The 21,881-nt window shown below is 35.5% G+C and overlaps 1 protein-coding gene across 1 annotated transcript; it reads right to left on the bottom strand.

The window, feature by feature from the left end:
* Positions 1-9,483: 9,483 nt before the first annotated feature.
* On the bottom strand, positions 9,484-10,929 carry LOC125827594 (uncharacterized). Its single transcript, XM_049506899.1, has 3 exons — positions 10,660-10,929; positions 10,251-10,581; positions 9,484-10,094 (listed from the first exon to the last, which is right to left on the bottom strand). The coding sequence occupies exons 1-3, from the start codon at positions 10,927-10,929 to the stop codon at positions 9,484-9,486; spliced, it is 1,212 nt and encodes a 403-aa protein (XP_049362856.1).
* Between the last annotated feature and the right edge of the window lie 10,952 nt (positions 10,930-21,881).

The raw sequence follows: 21,881 nt of genomic DNA on the forward strand, positions 1-21,881 counted from the left end.
TTTCGTTGTTAAGTTTTAAAATATAATTCGGTTAGAAATATGTTGGTAATTTGTTAGTAGAATACTAACCAACTTAAGTTGTTAGTAAAATTTGTTGGCAATTTGGGGTTTTTTTGTAGTGCTGAGCCTATGTTAAATGCTAGGAAAGTCCTATATTGATCCTAAGCAAGCAGTTAAGAAAGTCAAAGAGTAGAAAATATGGGCAAGCCTGTGGTATTGAGCACAAATTGTGTTTGAATTCACTTCTAAGTGTGAGTGTATATTGGGTCCCTAACTAAAACATCAAATTATGTGTGAAAAAAGGAATTTCTTTGTGGTAAGGGAATAAGTCAAATTGTAAAAGAGTTTCTATCTTGGTTATTGTTGTCTGTGTATGTAAAAATGTTTGTTGGTATGTCTATGTAATGTTTTGATCCGCATGAGTTAGGTTGTTGAGTCTAAATAACAGATTTGCACTATGTTGAAAATAGCTAAAGAAGGTGATTGTTAGAAAATGCCATGTGATTGCTTGAGTGTGTGTTGCTTCTGCATGAGTGTCGTTTAGAGTTTGTTGTGTCGCTTGAGGACACACAATAATTTTATGTTGAGGGTGTTGATGTATTGTGAGTTTATAGTATTTTTGATGCTTTTAACTTGGAATTTTGCATGAATCTTAGGCATTTTGTTATTAGATGTGATGGCATTTTGATCTAATTTTGAAGGAAATATGTTTTGGAGCAGTGGTGTTAAAAGTGTTTGAAACTGTTGTAAGTAGGCAACAAACGAGCCCACCTATGAGTCATCGTTCATTTGACGATCCGTAGGTGGAAGGCGTGGATGAAGGTTCTAGGAAAATGGACTAAGTGTGGAACGACGAAGGCAACTGACGAGCCATGAGTCGGATGGATCGTCGATGATGAGTCGTTGATGACTTAAGAGAAGATGAGTTCCAGTAAATAAACAACGAGTCAAAAAGGTAGAATGTGCTTTGACCTACGAGTCGTAGGTCATGACCGTCATTGGCATCCACGTGATTTTTGGCCAACTTCTAAGAAACAGTGGTACCCAAGTGCTGTCGTTTGTGTGACACATCGCAGGTGGCCACCTGTCAACGGAACTGCCAAAACTGAATTTCCCCTATCTTCCTTTTCTTACTTGGTTTAAGATTTATTTTCGATAAATATTGGTTTTAATTTATTTTTTTTGGGTTGTTGACTTTTTGTGATACTTTTTTTTAGCTTTGGGAATTATTTTTGCAAACACTTTTTGCATTTAATTGTTAATGTTTGGTTTATGCAATTTGCGTTTGTTCTTCAATTCAAGATTCCAGATTTAATCTATTCTAATTGTAAGTTCATGATTTATATTATTAACCCTATTATAATTTGTGATAATTCAAGAATGAATACCTAAATCCACAACTAGGGTTGTGGCAACTATGAGTAATTAACAATGTAAGATTAATAATTAAGTAATTCTGAAATAGTGTTTATGCATGTATTGTTAATCCTTTCGTTTTGAATGCTTTTGAATGGTGCGCAACATTAGAGCTCACCTCATTCCTGGTTGCCCACCCAAGGAAGTAATGAATAAGAAAGGGATTTAACAACCAAGATTTAGCCGGATAATCCGCTATCTAATAGCCTTACCCACCTACTACGAGGGATAATCTGGGTTAAGGGTAAGGGTTAGTAAAGCATATACCCATAGGTAGACCAAGTTGCGTGGTGAAATTCCCTACTTGGACGACCAAACAATTAGGAGATACCTAACTTACCAACCTTGAATGTTAAAACTAGGAAAAAGTTACTGTTATTAGGGTTACTGCGCTCAAAATATGTGGGGAACGCATGTGCCCTAGTTTTCATCTCATATTGATATTGCAAATTGTGAATCCTACTTACTTGTTACTAAAAATCAATCAACTATTACTTTAATTAAGAATCCCCCATTTTACAAAAATAAAGCTGACTAAAAGTTCAACTAAATGTGATTTAGCCTAAGTCTAGACCATATTCCTTGTAGGATAGATCCTAACCTCAGTTAGGTTCTTTATTTGGCAATGACCACTTATACGTCTTTAGGGAGGTATAATTTGGGTGTATCACTTGGCGAGTCACTGACTCACTCCGTGAGTTGCCGACTGGTACTTCTTCTCACCTTTTCGTCCTTGATTTCAGGCTTTAAGTGTTTGAACCACAATGGGCGAGACCGATGAAGATCGTCATTCACGTTCAGTGAGTCGTCAAATATAACCTAAGATTGCCTTTATGATTTCTATTTCAGCTCATCTCTTTTGTCAATTTCATTGTACTTATATTACCCCGACGACAGAGTTTGTCGAGTTGTTGTTTCGTACTTCTTCTCACCGACCTGCCCTTAGCTTTTCAGTGTAAGATCTGTCACTTTCGGCGAGGTCTGAAACATTTGGCGAGTTACCAAATGCCTTCAACGAGGATCAATTTCAAATTTTCTTTGTTTTTATTTGTTTTTCTTTGTTTTTGGCTTATTTTTGCATGTATTTGTCCTTGCCTTTTACTTAGGGCATTCATACCTACAAAACAAGAGCTAAACATAAGATATGGACATAAAATGAATTTAAGGACGGTATTTGTTGAACTAAAAATCCTTAAATGAGTCCAAAAATTTTCTGACTTATCAAGAACCCTTACTTAAATTTTTGTTTGTCCTCAAGTAAATCAAGAATTCAATCAGTTCAACAAGGGTGTTTACAAACAGTGCTTCTTGCGAGCCAACGTGCAAGTGCTATCACAAGGGTAATTTCAAGTTTATGAAATTTTCAATTGCTAGCCGGTATTAATTTAAGTCAAAGCTCACGAATGCCGACTCATGTTACAAAGCTATGCTTCAATAAACGTATTCAAGTTCCCTCACAACAAAAGACGATATCATGCTCTCACAAAACACATCAACAATTAAGTTTGGAATCAACAGAACTCTCACACTCTCAAAGATAAATGCATACATGTTTCAACCCATAGGTTTGCCCATATTTTTCAATCATCACATCGTCCAGATTTAGAAAGATCTAAAAGGTCCCTTTCAGGCATGTAACAAGGCCGAGGGAAAATGTTTGATCAATTTTGTTCATAGTGACTTCACATTTTCGAAGCATTATTGTTCTCAACTTCACCTCTTCTCAGTTTCTTTCATCCTTTTGACATAGAGACTCAACCCCATTTGATTCACAACATTATTTTCTTATTTGACTTATTACAAACCCCTTTTATTCAATCACATACCATAAAAAAATCAAAAAATCAATTTGTGACACATATTTTTTCTTTTCATTTTTTTTATATTGATGGGTTCCATCTTTTTGCTTTAAGAACCAAAGATGAGCCTCACACTTCTTTTCACTCGAACTCTTTTCTTCTTCCTTACTACACTTGTTTATTCATACAAACCAATACTTCAAAAAGAATTTTTGGATTCGAAGGGAATGACATTTTAAGGCCAAGAGGTTTCATCATGTTTTCCGACAAATGGATTAGGCTCAATTTGTGCCAATATGGGTGAAATTCCTCATAAGGTAGACATAATGTGGTATGAAAATTGGGCTCACTCTCAAAACTTGTGCCTAAGATCATTTCTTGCATTCACCAAATTTAAACAATTAGACCAACAAGACAAATTTTAGGAATCCACACACATGCCATTCATGAAATCCTCACCACATAAGGCAATTCAAACACAATCATTGAACATTATTTTACAAACTTAAGATTGCCTGCAATGGCCATTGCAAGTCTCAAAATATGTACACAATTAGTCACAAAGCTATGTTAGAAGTTCACGCAAGATTCATGCAATTTGAACTTTCTCATACATCCACACAAACACACTTCTTAATGCATGTTTAGAGAAAGCTCTCAGCGCACAATATCAAGGTAGTGATTGTGACCTAAGAATACTTTACTGATGGCCCGCCGGCGACAATCACCACCTATGCACACACCCAAAATCGTCATACCAGCTACTGGAGCAACTCATAAGCTATCACCCCTTACTTTTGGGGATTTTATACCTTTGAAGTACTAGGTGACAGTGAAGGAGAATTATACTAGAAGCTTAGAGGATGAAATGCAACTTGGAGATGTGGATTGAAAGGACACGCCGAAGAGGAGATTGCAGTTTTCTGATGTAGGCACGTCTACACAACCTACTCCTGATGCTCCAGAACAAGTGAAAGGAAATCGCAGTAATGGTAATACCCTTAATGTTATCCACCCTGTGATTAAGGAGGGTATACTTACAGTTCAGATTGAGGTTTTGTGTCAAACCGGGTTGGCGTTTCCCTATGATGGATTGAGAAGGAAAATGTCAAGTTTTAGTTTAAATTGAGTCTTGTGTCGCATCTCTTGTAAGAGGGACCACCAAAAAACTTAATTGGTAAAGGAAGGTTTTAAATGATTTCAAAATAGGAAAAAGTGAATGGATACCAATCTTTTGTCATGTCACATACAATCTTGTTTTGGATTTGTGACTTACAAGCGGAAGTAACACCCTTCCTATTCTAGTTTGTCAAAAGTAATTCGACTTAATTAATTTTGAGACTAGTTTGATATTTTGTTGGATTGTAATGCCTTGTGCGGAAAGGATTTGATTCATTCTTATATATGAATGTTGTCTAGAACTTGCCCCAAAATGTATTTCAAGGCAAAATTTTATATTTGACTTAGCTTGAATGATGAACCTAGACACATTTTGACCAGCCATTCCATCCCAAATTTTCCATCTATTGATGTTAACTTAGTCAGCCTCATTATGCCAAAACCAATTTTTTCGGGCAACTACGTCGCATTCCTTGGACCATTGTAACCCTTTATCTTGACACCCTCGTGTATCCCTAGTTGCTAATGGTTTGTGATATAAGGTAAAAGCCTAAGTTTGGGGGAGAAAAAGTGAATGATTTGAAATGTAGGTAAAAACCAAAGCTTGGAGGTTTGTACACCAATAGAACAAAAAGTTTTGAGCTAAAATAAAAGATCATCCTATGCTTCAAAATGAAAAGTGCTGAAAAGAGGCTATAAATTAAAGAAATAAAAAAATTGTGGGTGTAAGCTCAATGAGTGCACATGTGTCAAGTGAAAAGAAGAATGGAGGTTGGAATGAGTGAACATCATAAAAAGGGAGAAATAAGGAGAAAAGCAAAGCCAAAAATGAGAGCAGTGTGCTCAATTAAGAAGTGAAAGCATTAGGGAGGCATCATAGTCACTTGACCAAATAATTCCACACCTTTTGCCCAAGACTAAGTTATGCCTGCAAGTCGTTGGAAATTTTGAGCCATGTCAATCTACATTAGTGGCGAGAGGTCACGTCTATGGTTCAATGTGTGTGTACTTAAATTATTTTGTGAAAGTGAATATTTTTGCATGATCAATAATCCCTTGAAATGGAATTCTTAACTATGCGTGCGATTCTCTCTTATGTGAGTGGCATTATTGTGAAATCTTGATTTAATTAAGTTACATGAATGCGATAAATTCTCATAAATCACTAGGCAAACCTTGAAGGTTGATGCCATTGACTTGAGATGTGTTTGAATTGTGATTCAATGAAAGTTGGACCAGAATTGTGCGAAAATTAAAAGAAGCTTTAAAAAAAAAAAAAAATTGCATAGTGAATAGTGGTAGAACCAATGGTGAGTTGTTCCTGTGTATAGAATATTTTATTTTGGGTTTTTTTGTTTTTATTGTTTTGATTCAAGTGCGTAATTGTATAATACATCTTGAGTGTAGTTGAGCTTGAATTCTATGTTTAGTGAGTGTTTTTCTTCAGGACAAGCAATAGTTCAAGTTTGGTGGATTTGAAGCTATAATCATTGAAGCACACCAGTGAAGGAACTGGTGTCCCGCAGGAACCAACAAGTATCTCGCTGGCTAAAAATTGATTTGAATGGAGCAAAGCAACCTTAGTACCGGTACTTCAATCGACGTGGTACAATACTTGATTGGTAACTCACTGATCCCAATGCAGATGCTCTTGTGACAACACAAGGGCGAAGTGGCAAAGTGATTGGCGCTCCATAATCCTAAATCGTCGTTCCACCGATCTAGCGCAAATTCAAATACGAAAGATGGAGGGAAAAAACACAATTAAAGAATTTAAAGCTTTCTTTAAAAGATTCCAAGGATAGAATGAGAATTTGTGTAATTATGTGCCTTTATCTTCTTCCCGATTAGGGATAGTAGAAGAGATGTTCCTTTTTGGTGAAAAATATTCATAGAGTTTGTACAGAAAGAAAACTCATATTTGTATCACTCTAAGCTTGGATTTCATATTTTGCAAAATACATATTCTTGAAATGGAGATTTCCTATGCGAGTAGTGTCTCTATTTCTTCTTTTATGAGATGTTAAAGCCTTAGCTAAGTGTGTGTTCTTGATAGGTTGAAAAACCCCAAATGGATATTGCTTTATCAGTTCTAAAATTGATTGTATTACATGGATCTATTGTTGTCTTGAAATTTTTATCTAAGAATCAGTGGTTGCAAATATTGATTGTACTCTCTTACACCATTTTGGTTTGAGAAAATAAAATGGAGTTGGGTAAGACTCAATAGTGAGGACTTGTTGAAATTATTATATGGGTTTGAGCCAGGGATGTGATAATTCCAGTAATTTCTAATTTAATGATATGAGCTAGAGATAGTCTATCTACTCAAGCAATGTTTGGTGTTTTATTGGAAAAGTACTTGGAGTCGAGATAATTCCAAGGACATATGTTTGATAGTTCGATAGAATATTGAATGTAGCCCAGACCAAACGTTATCCATATATCAATCAATTTGGTTGTGATTAATATTTGCCTATTTGAGTTGAAACCCCAATCATTATGCACACACCCCTAGTTCTTTCCAAACTTTGTAGATCGTATATTTGCGTTGATTCCTTGTTTTGTTACTTGATATTGGTGAATATTAGTTTCTACTACCCCCCCCCCCCCATATCTGTGTGTCCCTAATTACTTTTCCAAATTTTCTTTTGTACTTGTCCCTTTTTACTTCTCCAATTTTTCTTTTTACTTGTCCCTTTGTACTTGTTCATTTTGACAAATCAAGAAAAGACAAAAAAAATTTACTTACTATACCCTCAATTAATTACTTTGAAAAAAGTAAAACTTTTTGAAAATTTTAAATTTTTAATTCATCCACTTCATAATTAATAGGGGTAAAATGGTAAACTCACTATGTCAATCATTGTTTTTTTAATAGGTATGTCAATTCAAAAGTGGACAAGTAATTAGGACTGAGGGAGTAGTAATGTTCAATAAATAAATATTTTATAAAATACTCCCCAGTAAAATACATTGACACATTTCACTGGAAAATAATTTTCAAGAGATAAAGTCACTTAGGGTTGATTTGGTATGATGGATAAAGAATAACTAATTTTGAGATTAATATTAGGATAAATTTATTCCATGTTTGATTGAGATAAAACTGAGGATAATTTATTATATGTTGCTTATATAGTTTATCCTCTCACCATCATACATTGAATGTTTTTAGTAAAGATACAATGAATAACATTTGCTTATTACAAAATAATGAACATTATGTATAATGAATTTATTTTAATAATAAATCATTGAATTGTTGAATTTATTTTACAATGAATCATTTAACAAAAAATATTATGATTAATTATACACACACATTGTAATTTATGTATAATGATTTATTATTTATATGAATTCAATAATTTTATGATACATACTTAAGTAAGATACAATGATTTTGATGTATTCATTGTACTTTGTGTATAATAATTTTTTATGTGAATTCAATAAATATTATACGCAAATTTTAAGATACAATTATTTTGATGTAACCAAAATTGACCTTTATTAAATCTCAAAATACTTTTTAAATTAATAAATATTAATTTATCAATTAAATAATAACTCTATAAAATAATAATATTTCATGGTCACACCTATATTAATTTAGTGAGGTTTTACTGTCTTTCTCTTTTAAACACATGTATTTGATGTTTAATAGTAATAACTAGGGTTGTCAAATGGGTGGGTTGGATTGAAATTGAAGATATTAAAATGGGTTGAAATAGAAATCGAGTTGTGTCCTGACCCGCCCAAGTTTACTTTGAACTCAAATGGATTAGACTCAAATGGGCTAAACACGGGTTGGGTCTTGACTTACCCAATTTGACATGCTTAATCTCATTAATTTTAACATATTGTTATTTAAGTTTTATAACCATAATTTTAATTTCAACTCAAGAATTATTTTTTAAAAAGAGTTACAAATGGATAGATAGATCCTAGAAGATATAAAATAGATAGTAATTCAAATCTTCAATATAGGAACATACATTACACTAATGCAAATAAAGAGTCTTAAAACGGGTTGAAATTGAAGATTAAATTGGGCTCAATTGAATATTCTTTAAAATGGATCAAGGCCTGAATTGATTGAGAATGAAACCAATTCAAATTATGTTGAACTCAACCCATAAAATTTTGGACGGATTATCAATATTTGGTCTCATTTTGACACCCCTAGTAATAACGTACTATTGTAAGCCCCAACGAGCTATATGTTCCAATATCAAGTCCAACCAATTACGAACACAAAAATTGCATAGAACGATATCATTACATACTCTTTCAAAAATATACGATGTTAGAATCAAGTGATTTCGTTCTTTTAAAGGGTAAGTTATTTTGATACTGTAACCATCATGATCGCTTATGGAAAAGGCAACACCCACAAATTAAAAATTAAAACTATGATACTCCCTATGTCCTTTTTTTTTTAATATTGGAGTTGGGAGCCCCTTTTATTCAACTCAAATATCTATAAAAAAAAATAGACCAATGGGCCCAAAAGACTCAACGACACTTAGAAAGAAAAATGGCCCAGACCAAATAACCTTAAGCTTGGGTTTCTAAATTGAGCTCCCCATTCCCCCTTTCATGTCGCCGCAATGTGTTTCATTACTCATCTCACCGAGGTTTGTATCAGATGTTGTCCTTTCCTTTTTCCTTCTATCTTTATTCTTTGACCTCATGCTTTCTTTATGTAGAGTTGTTATCTTGTGGATGCAATGGTTACTCTGGTGGTATCGATAGAGGTGCCTTGACGATTAGCTCAAAACTTCATGTAAGTGACACTACTTTTTCCTCTCGTTGTAAGATCTGTATCCAACTCATTGACTCATTTTTCTCTAGCTGGAGCTTTAATGGAGATAATAGGATGTTCCTGTGCTTTGTGGAGTTCCCCTCGGATGTGGCTCTATATTTAATGAATCTAACTTTCAGGCCCTCGTATTTTATTAGTCACGACTAATCTCGCTACATTTAGGATCTTTTTGCACTCCATTGATAACTACCGAATGTTTTTCCATTGTACTCTCCACTGCATCTCGTATGCTTCATTTGCCAATTTGTCTGCTAAATGATTAACTTCTCTAAATACATGTCTGATTCTTGCATGAGTAGTTAGTTGAAGCCTTTGTATCTAATCTATCTCTTCCGTATGTTGCCATGGTATTCTCCATTCTCCCTTTATTATCTTTGATAAACACAACGAGTCAGTCTCCACAATCACATTTGTGATATTGTTGTTTTGACAATGTTGTTGTGCTCTTAGGATGGCTCTAGACTCAGCTTCCATGCTATTTCCTATCCCTAGTCTCTGTGCTTCAGCGTATACTAGACGCCCTTGAATATTTCTTGTACAAAAGATATATGTACTCTCTCTCGGGTTTCCTCTGATTGCACCATCGGTATTGCATTTTTTCCATCCCATTTGTGGTCTCACCCAAGTTATAGCTTGGTAATATAGCTTGGGTTTATACTCTTTTAGCACTTCTACTAGATTCTCCCAACTTTTTTGAAACCTGATCCAAGGGTATAGTGTCTTGACTAGCTTGAATACTACTTCTTGACATTGTTGAAGTAATGTCTCATACTTCACTTCCCTTCCATTTCTTCTGGAATTCCTTCGTTTCCAGAGTTCCCACATCAAAATAGCAGGGATAACCTGAAATATAGCTTTTAACTTGGGCTTGGTAGCTTCTTCCCACCATTTTGTGATAGCCTGTTGTAATCCTCCCTCCATTCTGATTCCTGCTCAAGAAGCAAACTTTCTCCATAGCTTTTGGGCTATGGGGGCAATTAGAAAAAGGTGATTCATTGTCTCCTCCTCATGTGCATCACAACAGTAGCATCTGGACACTACAGTGATCCTCATCCTTTTGAGCGTATCATATGTAGCTACTTTACCTTTCCAACTTCTCCAAAGCAAGAAGTTGATTTTAAAAGGAACTCCTTTGCTCCAAATGTAACTCCACCACCAGACCTTCTCCTTTTTCCTCCTTATGCGCTCAAAAGCAGACTTCACAGTGAATTTCCCACTTTTACTTCCCATCCACCAAGGAATATCCAATGCCCCTTCTTCAATAATTGTTCGTATAGTCTCTACAATAAAGTCAGTCATCTCCTCCGAAATTAGGTTGCTTAACCTCTGCCTGTCCCATTCCCCATTCACGATGAATTGTTTCACCTCTACTTCTTCCTCCCCTATCACTGTATCTTCTATGAAGTATAGTGCACCCTGCTTAGTCCAGTTGTCAAACTAAAAGCTCATCTCTCCAGACTTAATTTTCCACCAAATTTCATGCTCCACTTCTACCCGCACTTCTAGCATTTTCCTCCAAGCATGAGAGGGCCCTGTTCCAGTCACTACCGTGTGGTGTTGCTTCTTACAATATTTGTTCCACATGTAAGAACTCCATAGAGATGTGGATTTTCTGAAGGACCACCAAAGTTTTCCAAATAGTGCGTTCATGACCTCATGGAGTGATCTTAACCCTACTCCGCCTTCACTCTTTGGCAAACACATATCATGGAGTGATCTGAACCCTCTATCCTTTTTCATTTGCCTCTTTTTTCTTTTTTTCATTGTTCCTTTTTACTTGTTATTTTTAACAAATAAAAAAACCTTGTTTTACCTATTATATCTTCATTTATTAACATTAAGTTAATGTCTTTGAAACATCTAACGAGTAAAGATATTTGAGATCCTATCAATTAATAGCGATAAAATGGTAAATTCACTACTCTAATCAATATTTTCTTAACAAATGTGTCAAGTCAAAATTGACAAGTAAAAAGGGTCAAAGGGAGTATATCATGGAAATGCTGTTAAAAAAAAAATCTACAATAATAGCTCAATTATCAAAATGTAGACAATAAATTGAAGACACCGCCAACGTATAATTTTTAGAGAAATTGAAGATACTTTATATATACGTTTAGAAAGCATCATCCCACTAAGGGTTTATATATATATATATATATATATATATATATATATATATATATATATATATATATATATATTCTTCATGCTAGTAACAATTCAATCTTACCATGAAAAAGATTCTTGAAGTTACTTTTCTTTCTCTCATATTGTTCTCTAAGTTAATTTCTTTCATTTGCAGTACTAACCATGTGATTTTTCAAGATCCTGAATTTTCTTATTGTACTTTCCGCGGTAAAAACTCCATTCTTAATAGATTTTTTCATATCAATATGTAATAGAGCTTGTGTGAAGAACTGCATCTCTTCGTATGTAACTACTGACTTTGATGTTGTTGCTAAGTATTTCTTAAAAAATTATTAATAAGTAGGTTGGTTAGATTTTTAAGAGGTATTTTAGTAATTTAAATTGTCTTAAGAAATTCTCTTTTAATATATATAACTACTTTCCTCATACTTTTGTTATCACGTATTAATGATAGTTGTTTCTTAATTGTCATGCATATCTAACACTGTTTTTAATAAATAAGGTATATACCATGATTCTAAAATTATTGTTTTTGGCTAGTTATCACTTGTAACAAGTCAGTGATGTATGAAAGCACATTATATTATAGAGAAGATGACCAAATAGCCCATACCTATTATATTGTCGGATTCTCAACTATAAACTTTAACTTTATGGGGTCCTATCACCTCTAAACGATTTAAAATTGTAATTAATTTCAACTTAATCTTTATGAGGCAAAGCGAGTCTATTTTACTCTCTTTGAGAGAGTAAACACCAAAAATAAATATTAAAATTTTAGTTTTATAATCTCTTCTCTCTTTTTTTATCGCTCTTTCTCAATAAGGTTCTGTCTGGAAAGCCATCAGATTAATTGGAATTGAGGTAACTACTAGGGTAGTAATCACCGGCCTAGTAATTACATAATCTGGTAATTACAATGACTTGTTTGTTTGCCACAGTATAATAACATTGCGTATTGTTTGGTTGTACAAATGCAGTCATAAGGTTACATTAAATTTTAAAATTAACAAAATAATTTTTTAAAATTTATATTAGAGAAATAAGAAACTTTCTAAATTATATTAAATTAAATATTTAAGCTATATATTGTCTTTTAAAAATATATTAATTAATAAGCATATGCTCTTAACTAATATTATGAACAAATAATTAATTTATATTTTTCAAATTAGTATATTTAATTGAATTAATCATCAAAACTAAAAGTACAAGATTTATATGAACATCATGAAATGCATTTTTGACAAAAAGATTAATATTATATATATAAAATGTCATAAATTATTAAAATATTTGGCAAAAAGATAATCTATCAAGTCTAACTAAAAAATAAAAGGCTTGCAATGTGAAGTCTCAAGTCAATACTACTAAAACAAATGAAACCGAAAAAACTGTAACACCTCGGATACAAAAAGGCAAGAAAATTTCAATTTTCTCAGACCTAGTGTCAAGACTGACGAGACCATCCACGGCCCGTAGGTAGGACAACAGTCCGTCGATGGTGCCATGGTCCACGAGTTGGATTTTTCTAAAGATGTCTAGTTTCGGTACTTTGTGACGATTCATCAGGACGGCCTGTCATCCATTCCACGAGCCATAGATAGGTTTCGTAAGTGAGTCCTAGACTTAAAAAAAATTTCAAGGTCATAAGTTGAGGACGATGGAGTCGGCCTACGGTCTGTCGATAATGTAACACCTCGAATTCAAAAGGTAAGAAAATTCCAGTTTTTCTCAGACCTAGTGTCAAGACCGATGGCACCATCCATGATCTGTAGGTGGGACGACGGTCCGTCGATGGTGGTGTTGTCCAAGAGTTGGACTTTTCTAAAGATGTATAGTTTAAGTACTTTGTGATGGTTCATCAAGACGGCCCATCATCCATTCTACGAGCTGTAGATAGGTTTCATAAATGAGTCCCAAACTTAGAAAGATTTCAGGGTCATAAGTTGAGAACGAAGGCCGCGACCCACGGCCCATCGATTGAGCCACAGATCGGACTATAGGTCAAATTTGTCGTTCTAGGTTCAATGATTGAGTCTCTGAAGCCAACGTCGATCGACCACGATAGTTCGTAGGTAGAACCACGGACTGTAGGTCTGGCCGTTGGTGAGGGAGGACAGTTTTTTGGAAAGAAAGGGCTTCTAGGTTAACTCAAATGGTCATATCTTTTATCAAAATATGAATTAGGTGGAACATGACCTATCAAATTAAAAATAATTGAAACCTCTTTCCAACTCCACCGAGTTTTCTAAAATTCAAGCTCAGAGTAAAAAGTTATGCTCGTTTCAGTAAAGCCATATCGGGCAGACCACGAACGACGGACCTAGTCGACGGACGACAATCTAAACGATGGTCCTTCAGTCCTGTAGTAGATGGCACTTTGGCATTTTTTAAGTCAGGGGTTATTGGGTCTTTTTCCATTTGTTTTAACTCAATACTGCGTCATTTTACCTTCTACCCAAAGCCTATATAATGATTTTAAACCCCCAAATCACCCAAACCCAATTCATTCTCTCAAATTCTCAAAAGATGACCAAGTTTTTCCTCTCAAATATTTCTCTCTCTAGAAGTTGAAGAAGAAAGCTAGGGTTTCTAGATTAAGCCTCCAAATCCTCCATTGCTTCCAAGCTTTTGGTATCAAAGTATGATAATTTTCATACATGGATTCCTTCCATTCATGGAGTTCCCAAATTCTTCCAAGCTTTTGGCATTTAGGTATGATAGTTTTCATTTATGGATTCCTTCCATTCATGGAGTTCCCGAATTCTCCTATTTTCAAAGTTAGAATTCCCCAATTGAGTTAGGGTTTTCTTCTATGTTATGGGTTCTCCGAATTATTGATCTAATTGACTAATTTATGATCTATGATGCATGAATTAAGTTAATCTAATGATTTCGCAATGATTCCCCATGAGCCCATGTAATTCTCATGTTTTTCAAATTATGATGATATGATGTGGGTCTTGGATTATGAAAGAAGATTATATGAAATAAAGCACAAATTGATAGAATTATATGAATTTCTATGAACCCATGTCTTCTAGATGTTGATGATTGAAAGTGGGTTTTGAACCTTGAAAGGTGAATTATGAAATCAGCCATGTCTTATGAAATTATGTAAATGTTTTACGGATGATTTGAGAGTAAAGTATCAATGATAATGTTATTGTGTTGCTTAAAGGATTTCTCATATACACATGAAAGTATGATTGTGAAAGGTTTTTCTCACAAGGATTCTAAGGTTGAAAGGTCTTATCACCTAAATAAATCAATGATAACGAGCTATCCTAATGAAACCTAGCTTGGATTGGTTATTGAATGATACCTTTCCATGGATGACTTATGACATATCTTAGATTGGCAAGATGACGTGCCCTTCCATGGACAATAAGAACAAGTAAAAAATGACTGCTCTGCGGGATTTATGCTTAGCACCGAGGGGATATTGAGATGGAAGTTCTCCCATGACTAGAGGTCGGGTTTCTAGAAGCAATCTCCTTATCCATTACCTATGTGGCCCCATAGGATGATTGTCTAGATAGACATTAGCTAGTGGATCCACTTTAGCTAAGATTAATGGTTCAACCTTGGCAAGTAGGACAACCCTTTTCGGTGTAAGAGACACTTGGGGATCGTGTTATAGATCACATGGTCTCTATGTCGATCAAGGCTACTTCCCACAATAATAATTAACTAATGTTACTTCAAGAAGTATCTAACATGTGTTCAATGGTTTTAAAGATGATAGCTTGCACTCACCATGATTTATGACTTATGTCTTCTAACCCGTTTTATAACATGTTTTAGCTAGGTCATTGCATGTCATGAAATGTCCTATTTTAGCATGTTTCTAAATGTTTATATGCATGACTATAATACTTGGTACATGGTTGTACTAACGCATACTCTTGCCTACATTTCCCAAATGTAGGGTCCGACAGTCAGGGTTCTTAGTTTCGTGGCTAGAGGTTGACTTGAGAGATTTTGAGGTTTGGTGAGTCCTCATGCTTCGACGGGGTATTTTCATTGTTTTCAGTTTCCTTTCTTACCTTCAGTTTTGGACATGATGTATGGGCTAAGCCAATTTCATTCTTATGTACTAGATGGCTAATGAGACAATTGTTTAGACTTCCGCTTTATTTTTATAAAACTTTTGGGATTTGAAATGTTCTTCTTTATCTCTTATTCATTCTATTTCTTATGTTATGAATTCTAAGTGGCTTGTATGGGGCCTCTCGTGAAAAACTTGGTATTAAGAGGACAAGGTTTGGAAAGGTCCTAGGATGTCTATTAAGCCACGTCGAGTAGATTCTTGTTCACGAGTGTGAAGCGCGCCACATTTATGAATAAGACGCTATAAGATGTTTAGGAAACTCCACTTCTTTCATTACTCTAAAGTCGTGCGATAGAGTGTAACTCTAGGTGTCTTTCTCTCCTAAACCCTATTTATGCTTTGAATTATATGCTTCCACAAAGAAATCATGTGAGAAGAATAGGAATGTTCGTGAAAATGTGAGACAAGAGGTTCCCCAAGTGCCAGTTAACCCTTTGGACGAGCAAGTGACTAATAATGAGTTTCGAGCCGAATTTCATGCATTGGCCCAAGCTACGATGGCTCAAGCAAATAGGGAGGTTATGGCTCCCATGAACCCCAAGGGTGGGTACAACGACAGCCAGAGGCAAATCCAGGATTTCAAGAAGACGGGTGCACTATTACTTTAAAGATAATATCTAAAATTGTAGGGAAAATGGCCTAATATTGCCCTCAACTTTGTGATTTAGAATTGACATGCACCTTGTTATGAAAGTGACTTATATAAACTCCTAATGTCATACAAATGGCCCACTTATACTCTTTCCCTCTAACAAATGCAAAAATTAATATTATAAAAATAAATTAATATAGGGGTATATTTGATCCTTGTCATATATTTTTTTTTATAATTTTTTATTCAACGGCTAATTTGAATTTATTATTTTAATGGTCAAATTTATTTATTTTCACTAATTTTATTGTAAAATTTATTTTAGATCCCCCCAAAAAATTATAGATATAAAAACTAAATTTCAATATAGCCACAAATAATAATATTTAAATTCCAATATAGCCCAAAAAAAAATTGTTCTAAAACGTTTTTCTTAATTTTTCACTTTTTCCATTCACAGTTCTTTCTTTTGATTTCTCTTAGTTTTACACTAAAATGAACGAAAAAACAAAGAAATAAGATTAAGAAACTCAAAAAATGTTAATTAAATAAGTTAAAGAATAATTCATGTGAAAATGATCAAATATACGCCTACATGGATTTTTTATAATAAAAATAAAAATAATAAATTTAAAATTGTTATTTTTTATTTCCGTTAGATTTCCAAAATTTTACAAAGACAATAAATTAGCGATTTTACAAAGACAATAAATTAGCGAGCTAAAGAGAAGACGTTTAATTGAAATATATTTTTATTCTATTTGATGCGGCTAATTAAAGTTGTAATGCCATTTCTTTTATTAATTATATAATAAAATAGACCTTTTAAAAAGAAAATGGACAAATTGAGCGCTGGAGGGATTCGAACCAGCGACTACCACCTCGATAATAAGCCCTCCGACCAGTGAACCATCTGGTCATTTTGGGCATGGGTTCCTTTAGCTAATATTTAATATATTTTTAAGAATTATACAAATGATATATAGAGTTTAGCCGGATGACCACGGGTTTCGGTGACCGAAATTTGACACTTAAATTCGCCCCTAACGACAGCTAGAGTGAGGGACTTTATTAGATTAAATCCTCCAGAATTTCAAGGACTAACGTTGAGGAAGACCTTCAAGAGTTCATTGATGAGGTGTATAAGGTGTTGATGATCATGGGAGTGACGCTAGTGGAAAAGGCGGAATTGGTCGCTTATCAATTAAAGGTGTTGCTCAAGTTTGGTTCAACCAATGGAAAGAAGAGAGGGCGGTAGATGAGGGTCCTCTTGATTGAGAGAATTTAAGGTTGCTTTTCTTGATAGTCTCTTTCCCATTGAGATGAGAGATGAAAAGGTACTTGAGTTCATTAACCTTCGTCAAGGGGATATGAGTGTGAAGGAATGTGATTTGAAATTCATGCAATTATCTAAATATGCTCCAACTATGGTTGTCGATCCAAGTGCAAGGATGAGTAAGTTTGTGTCGGGTGCTTCTGACTTAGTAGTCAAAGAATGCCTAACTGACATGCTTGTTAGGGATATGGATGTATCCCGGTTAATGATACATGCACAACAAATATAAAAGAAAAGCTTAAGGAGAAAACTAAGGATTCAAAGAGGGCAAGAAGGAATGATGGTAAGTCTTCACATTCAAGGTACAATAGAGGTAATCGTTCTCAAGGTAAGGGAGGTAGTGAGCAAATGTTGACCGAGTATAGGGAGTGTGGGAGAAAACGTGAGGTAAATGTCTAGCCGGTTCAAAGGCCTGTTCTGGTTGTGGAAAGATGGGTCATAAGATAAGGAATTGTCCTTCGATTGCTAGAAATGAGGGAGATGATCGCCGACGGGCTCAACCTTACCCTTCCTCCGGTCCTAGTGGTGGTTGGAAACAAGATAGGTTCTATGATCTTCAAACTCAAGAAGATCATGAGGGTTCCCCGGATGCGGTAATTTGTAAGTTGAGGTCTTTTAGCTTTAGGTTATGCATTGCTTGATATTGAGTGTTTCATTCAATATGGTAAGACTTCATGTATGGATATTGTGTTAGAGTAGTCCTTGAAATCCTTGTAGAAACTTCATAAGTGTTTACTTCTATCAATGGTTTAGTGGTTGTTAAGACGTTGGTGTTATATTTGGGATTAAGGGAGATGGGTTTGAAAACACTAATGGTGTTTGTTCCCAAGGGGGAGATAGTGTGCTTCATGGTTGGTACGTGAGTAGAACTATGTTGGTTTTGGAAGAGTTCCTTGTTATGGTTTGGTGGGTGAAAGTTTTGAGGTGATGTGACTTCTTAATATCCTTATATCTTTCCTTCTATCTTGGAGTCTAGAGGCCTTAGCCCTTATGGTTCTCTCTTTAGGATTCTTGTGTCTTAGTCATCCTCATGTTTCCTTATTCATGCATACTCATGAAAAAAATTGTTTCATGTTTATGCGCATTTGAATATGATCTTTCATGTTTGTCTTATGAAAAGATGATTTAAAAAGTATGCTTTATCTTGGAGTTGAAGTTTTCTCCTCAAATATGTGCATTTATGTGATTGCATTCATGTTGGGCTGCTAGGTCTAGTTCCTATCTTCCTTATGATGCTTAGAATATGTTTTAGCTTGGAGTTGAGGTTCCTCCTTGGTTGTTTGCATTTTGATGAAGTCGCATTGATGATAAGGTTGTTAGTTTCCCTCCTACTCTTTTCGTGTTAGCTTGAGTTCCATTCGAGGATGAATAATCCCAAGGGGTAGATAATCGAATACCGCAGATTCAAAAAGGCAAGAAAATTTCATTTTTTCTTAGACCTAGTATCAAGACCGACGACACCATCCATGGTCCGTAGGTGGGATGACGGTCCATCGATGGTGGGGTGGTCCACAAGTTGGATTTTCTAATCATTTCTAGTTTCAGTACTTTGTGACGGTTCACCAGGACGGCCCGTCATCCATTCCACGAGCTGTAAATAGGTTTCTTAGGTGAGTCCAAAACTTAGAATGATTCCAGGGTCATAAGTTGAGGAATTGAACCACGGACCGTAAGTCAACTCCATCATTCGTGGCTCAAATATTGCATCTTTGAAACCCACGACGGCCGACCAGGACGGTCCGTAGGTGGAACCAGGGATCGTAGGTCTAGCCATTGGTGAGGGAAAACAGTTATTTGGAAAGAAAGGGCTTTTTGAGCAACTTCAAACGGTCATATCTTTTAGAACAAAATGAATTAGGTGACCCATTGCATATCAAATTAGAGATAATTGAACCCTCTTTCCAACGCCAACAAGTTTGATAAAATCCAAGCTCGAAAAAAAAAGTTATGCTCATTTTAGTGAAGCCTATTGGGTAGACTATGAACGACGGACCTAGTTGACGGATGATAGTCCAAACGACGGTCTGTCAACCCCGTAGTAGATGGCACTTTGGTATTTTTTAAGTCAGGGGTGATTGGGTCTTTTCCCAATTGTTTTAACTCAATACTACGTTGTTTTTCCTTCTACCCAAAGCCTATATAATGATTTTAAACCCCCAAATCCAATTCATTCTCTTAAATTCTCAGAAGATGATTGATGAGTCCACAAATTGGACTCATTTAGGGGTTTATTTTGATAGAAATAGTGTCCTCAAATGCTTATTTTGTCTCAATATCTGCTAAAACTCGTAAGTTTCAGCTATTTGAAGTTTTAGTGGAAGCATGGACACTTAGGCGCAAAAAGGAACAAAAAGGCTGGAAAGAACGAAGAAGTTGAAGCCTGCGCATCGCCAAGCACTCTTGGCGATTCGCCGAAGGAACACACTCCGCCCTTTGTTCCAGTACACGAAGCCTTGAAGGAGCAGGATCAAAAAGGCGATGAAAGGAGAAGTCAGCGTTTCACTGAATAATTCCGCGAAGCAGTACTAGATCGCCCAATGACACAGAGCATGACGATGCTGAAGGCTAGTGCAAGACGGCGACGAACTACACCAAAGGGCGAATCACCGAGTTTGTCGGCAATTCCGACTAACCTTGCCGAAAGATCCGCCAGCACTATTTTCTGAAGTCTATAAATACTAAAATTGTTATTAATTTTTAAGATTCGAACATTTATTTTAATTTTCAGAATAGAATAATACTTTTTGGGATATTTTCTCTCAAGTTTAGAGAGGGTTTTTGGGAGACTTGAAGAAAGAAGGATTTCATCTTCCCCAAATTGGAAGTGGGTCTTCTCCATTCTTATTCCTTTGCTTAAATCAAGGTTTAATTTCTTATACCCATTTGATTTTAGTATCATTTCAGGTGTATTTTGTTATTTCTTGATGTGTAGCTAAAAACTCCCATTCTTGGGGTGTGATTTAGCAAAATATGTATTGATATTGTTGTTGGGTCTTGATTGCTGATAGGATAGATGTATTTTAATGGTGATTTCACCTAGTGGTTATGGTTTAATTTAATGGGTTTGTAGTTGCAAATACAAAACCACCCATGTGTTTTCGGCTTGCCCGAGAGGGAAGTCGCGAAACCAAGACCGCTAGACTAATGGCCTAAGGAGTAGGTCGACATGAGGTTCAGCCCGAGAGGGTGAGCCCTAGTCCCATATCCTAATACTCAGCTCGAGAGAGTAAATGGGGTAAGTCGTAGGTTGGCCTTCATGCGGCAAATGGGTGTCCGAGAGAAACGCATTTGAAACGGGGTAAGTTGCCCGAGAGGGAACTAATTTCCATCTAAAGCTTAGCCTAGTCACTATTATCTTGCAAATTTCCTATCGAAAGCATGTACCCAATGATTTATCTCAACTTGTATTGCGGTCACACCCCAAGAACTTGTCCCCATACTTGATCTTCTCTTGTATTTTTTGTTGTTTTTACTACTTGTGACAAAACCCCCAATTGATAGTTGACATTTTTGTCACCCTTTTTAATTTACAATATTTTTAATCATTAATGTCTTTAGCTACGACTAGTTAGAACTAAATTTTATTTTTCTACTAGTTCTCAAAACCACTCCCTTGAGACACGACCCCAAACCTTGGTTAGGTTACTTTATTATCGACGATCGTAGACACCGTACTATAGGTTAGTGTCGTTGGTCCTGATAAGCATAAAAAATGGCGTTGCTACTAGGGAGTGGTGTTATTTGAGAATTTTTAGTTTCATAGAGTTTTTGTTCTCTTTAGTTGTAGTTTACTAATTTAATTTCCAGTTTTGTTTTGAGTATTTGTGTGCCACAATAGGCCAAATGATTGCAAACGGGGATAATAGCTGCCAAGCGGGTCACTCAGAGGGTGGTGTTTTTAATCAAAATGACATCAATGATGATAATAGTGTTTATCACCCGGCCGATGTGGGCGAGATGGGCAAAAATTGCATGCCACAAGCTGACGAATATGCAATGTTCGAAGTCACTAGCGCAACACTCCAACTCATTCATTCAAGAGGTTTATTTGGAGGGTTAGAGCATAAAGATCTGCACAAACTTGTACGAAGCTTTGTGGAAGTGTGCACCCCTTTATCAGTCGAAAACCTATCTCAAGAATCCATACAGTGTCGCTTATTTCCATTATCATTGACTGGGGAGCCACTAAATGGTTGGTTTAGCACCCAAGCAACTCCATCAAATCATGGGAGGAGCTGGTTATGGCATTTCACGAAAGATTCTTTCCTCCATCAAGAATGATGCAACTGAGAGACGATATTTAGAATTTCAAGCAACAGAAGGGTGAACCAATTCACGAGTCATGGACAAGGTTCAATAGAACTTAGCGTAAGTGCCCAACGCATGGGCTACCAGGTGAATTGTTGCTCCAATACTTTTACCGTAGTCTGAACTCGGTTAATAAAGGGATAGCTGATCAATTGGTGCAGGGAGGAATAATGTTATAATCATTTGAAGTAGCCTCATTTATCCTAGATGGT

Source organism: Solanum verrucosum, unplaced genomic scaffold (assembly GCF_900185275.1).
Source record: "Solanum verrucosum unplaced genomic scaffold, falcon-dt-bn FXZP01000294.1, whole genome shotgun sequence".
Classification (NCBI taxonomy): Eukaryota; Viridiplantae; Streptophyta; class Magnoliopsida; order Solanales; family Solanaceae; genus Solanum; species Solanum verrucosum.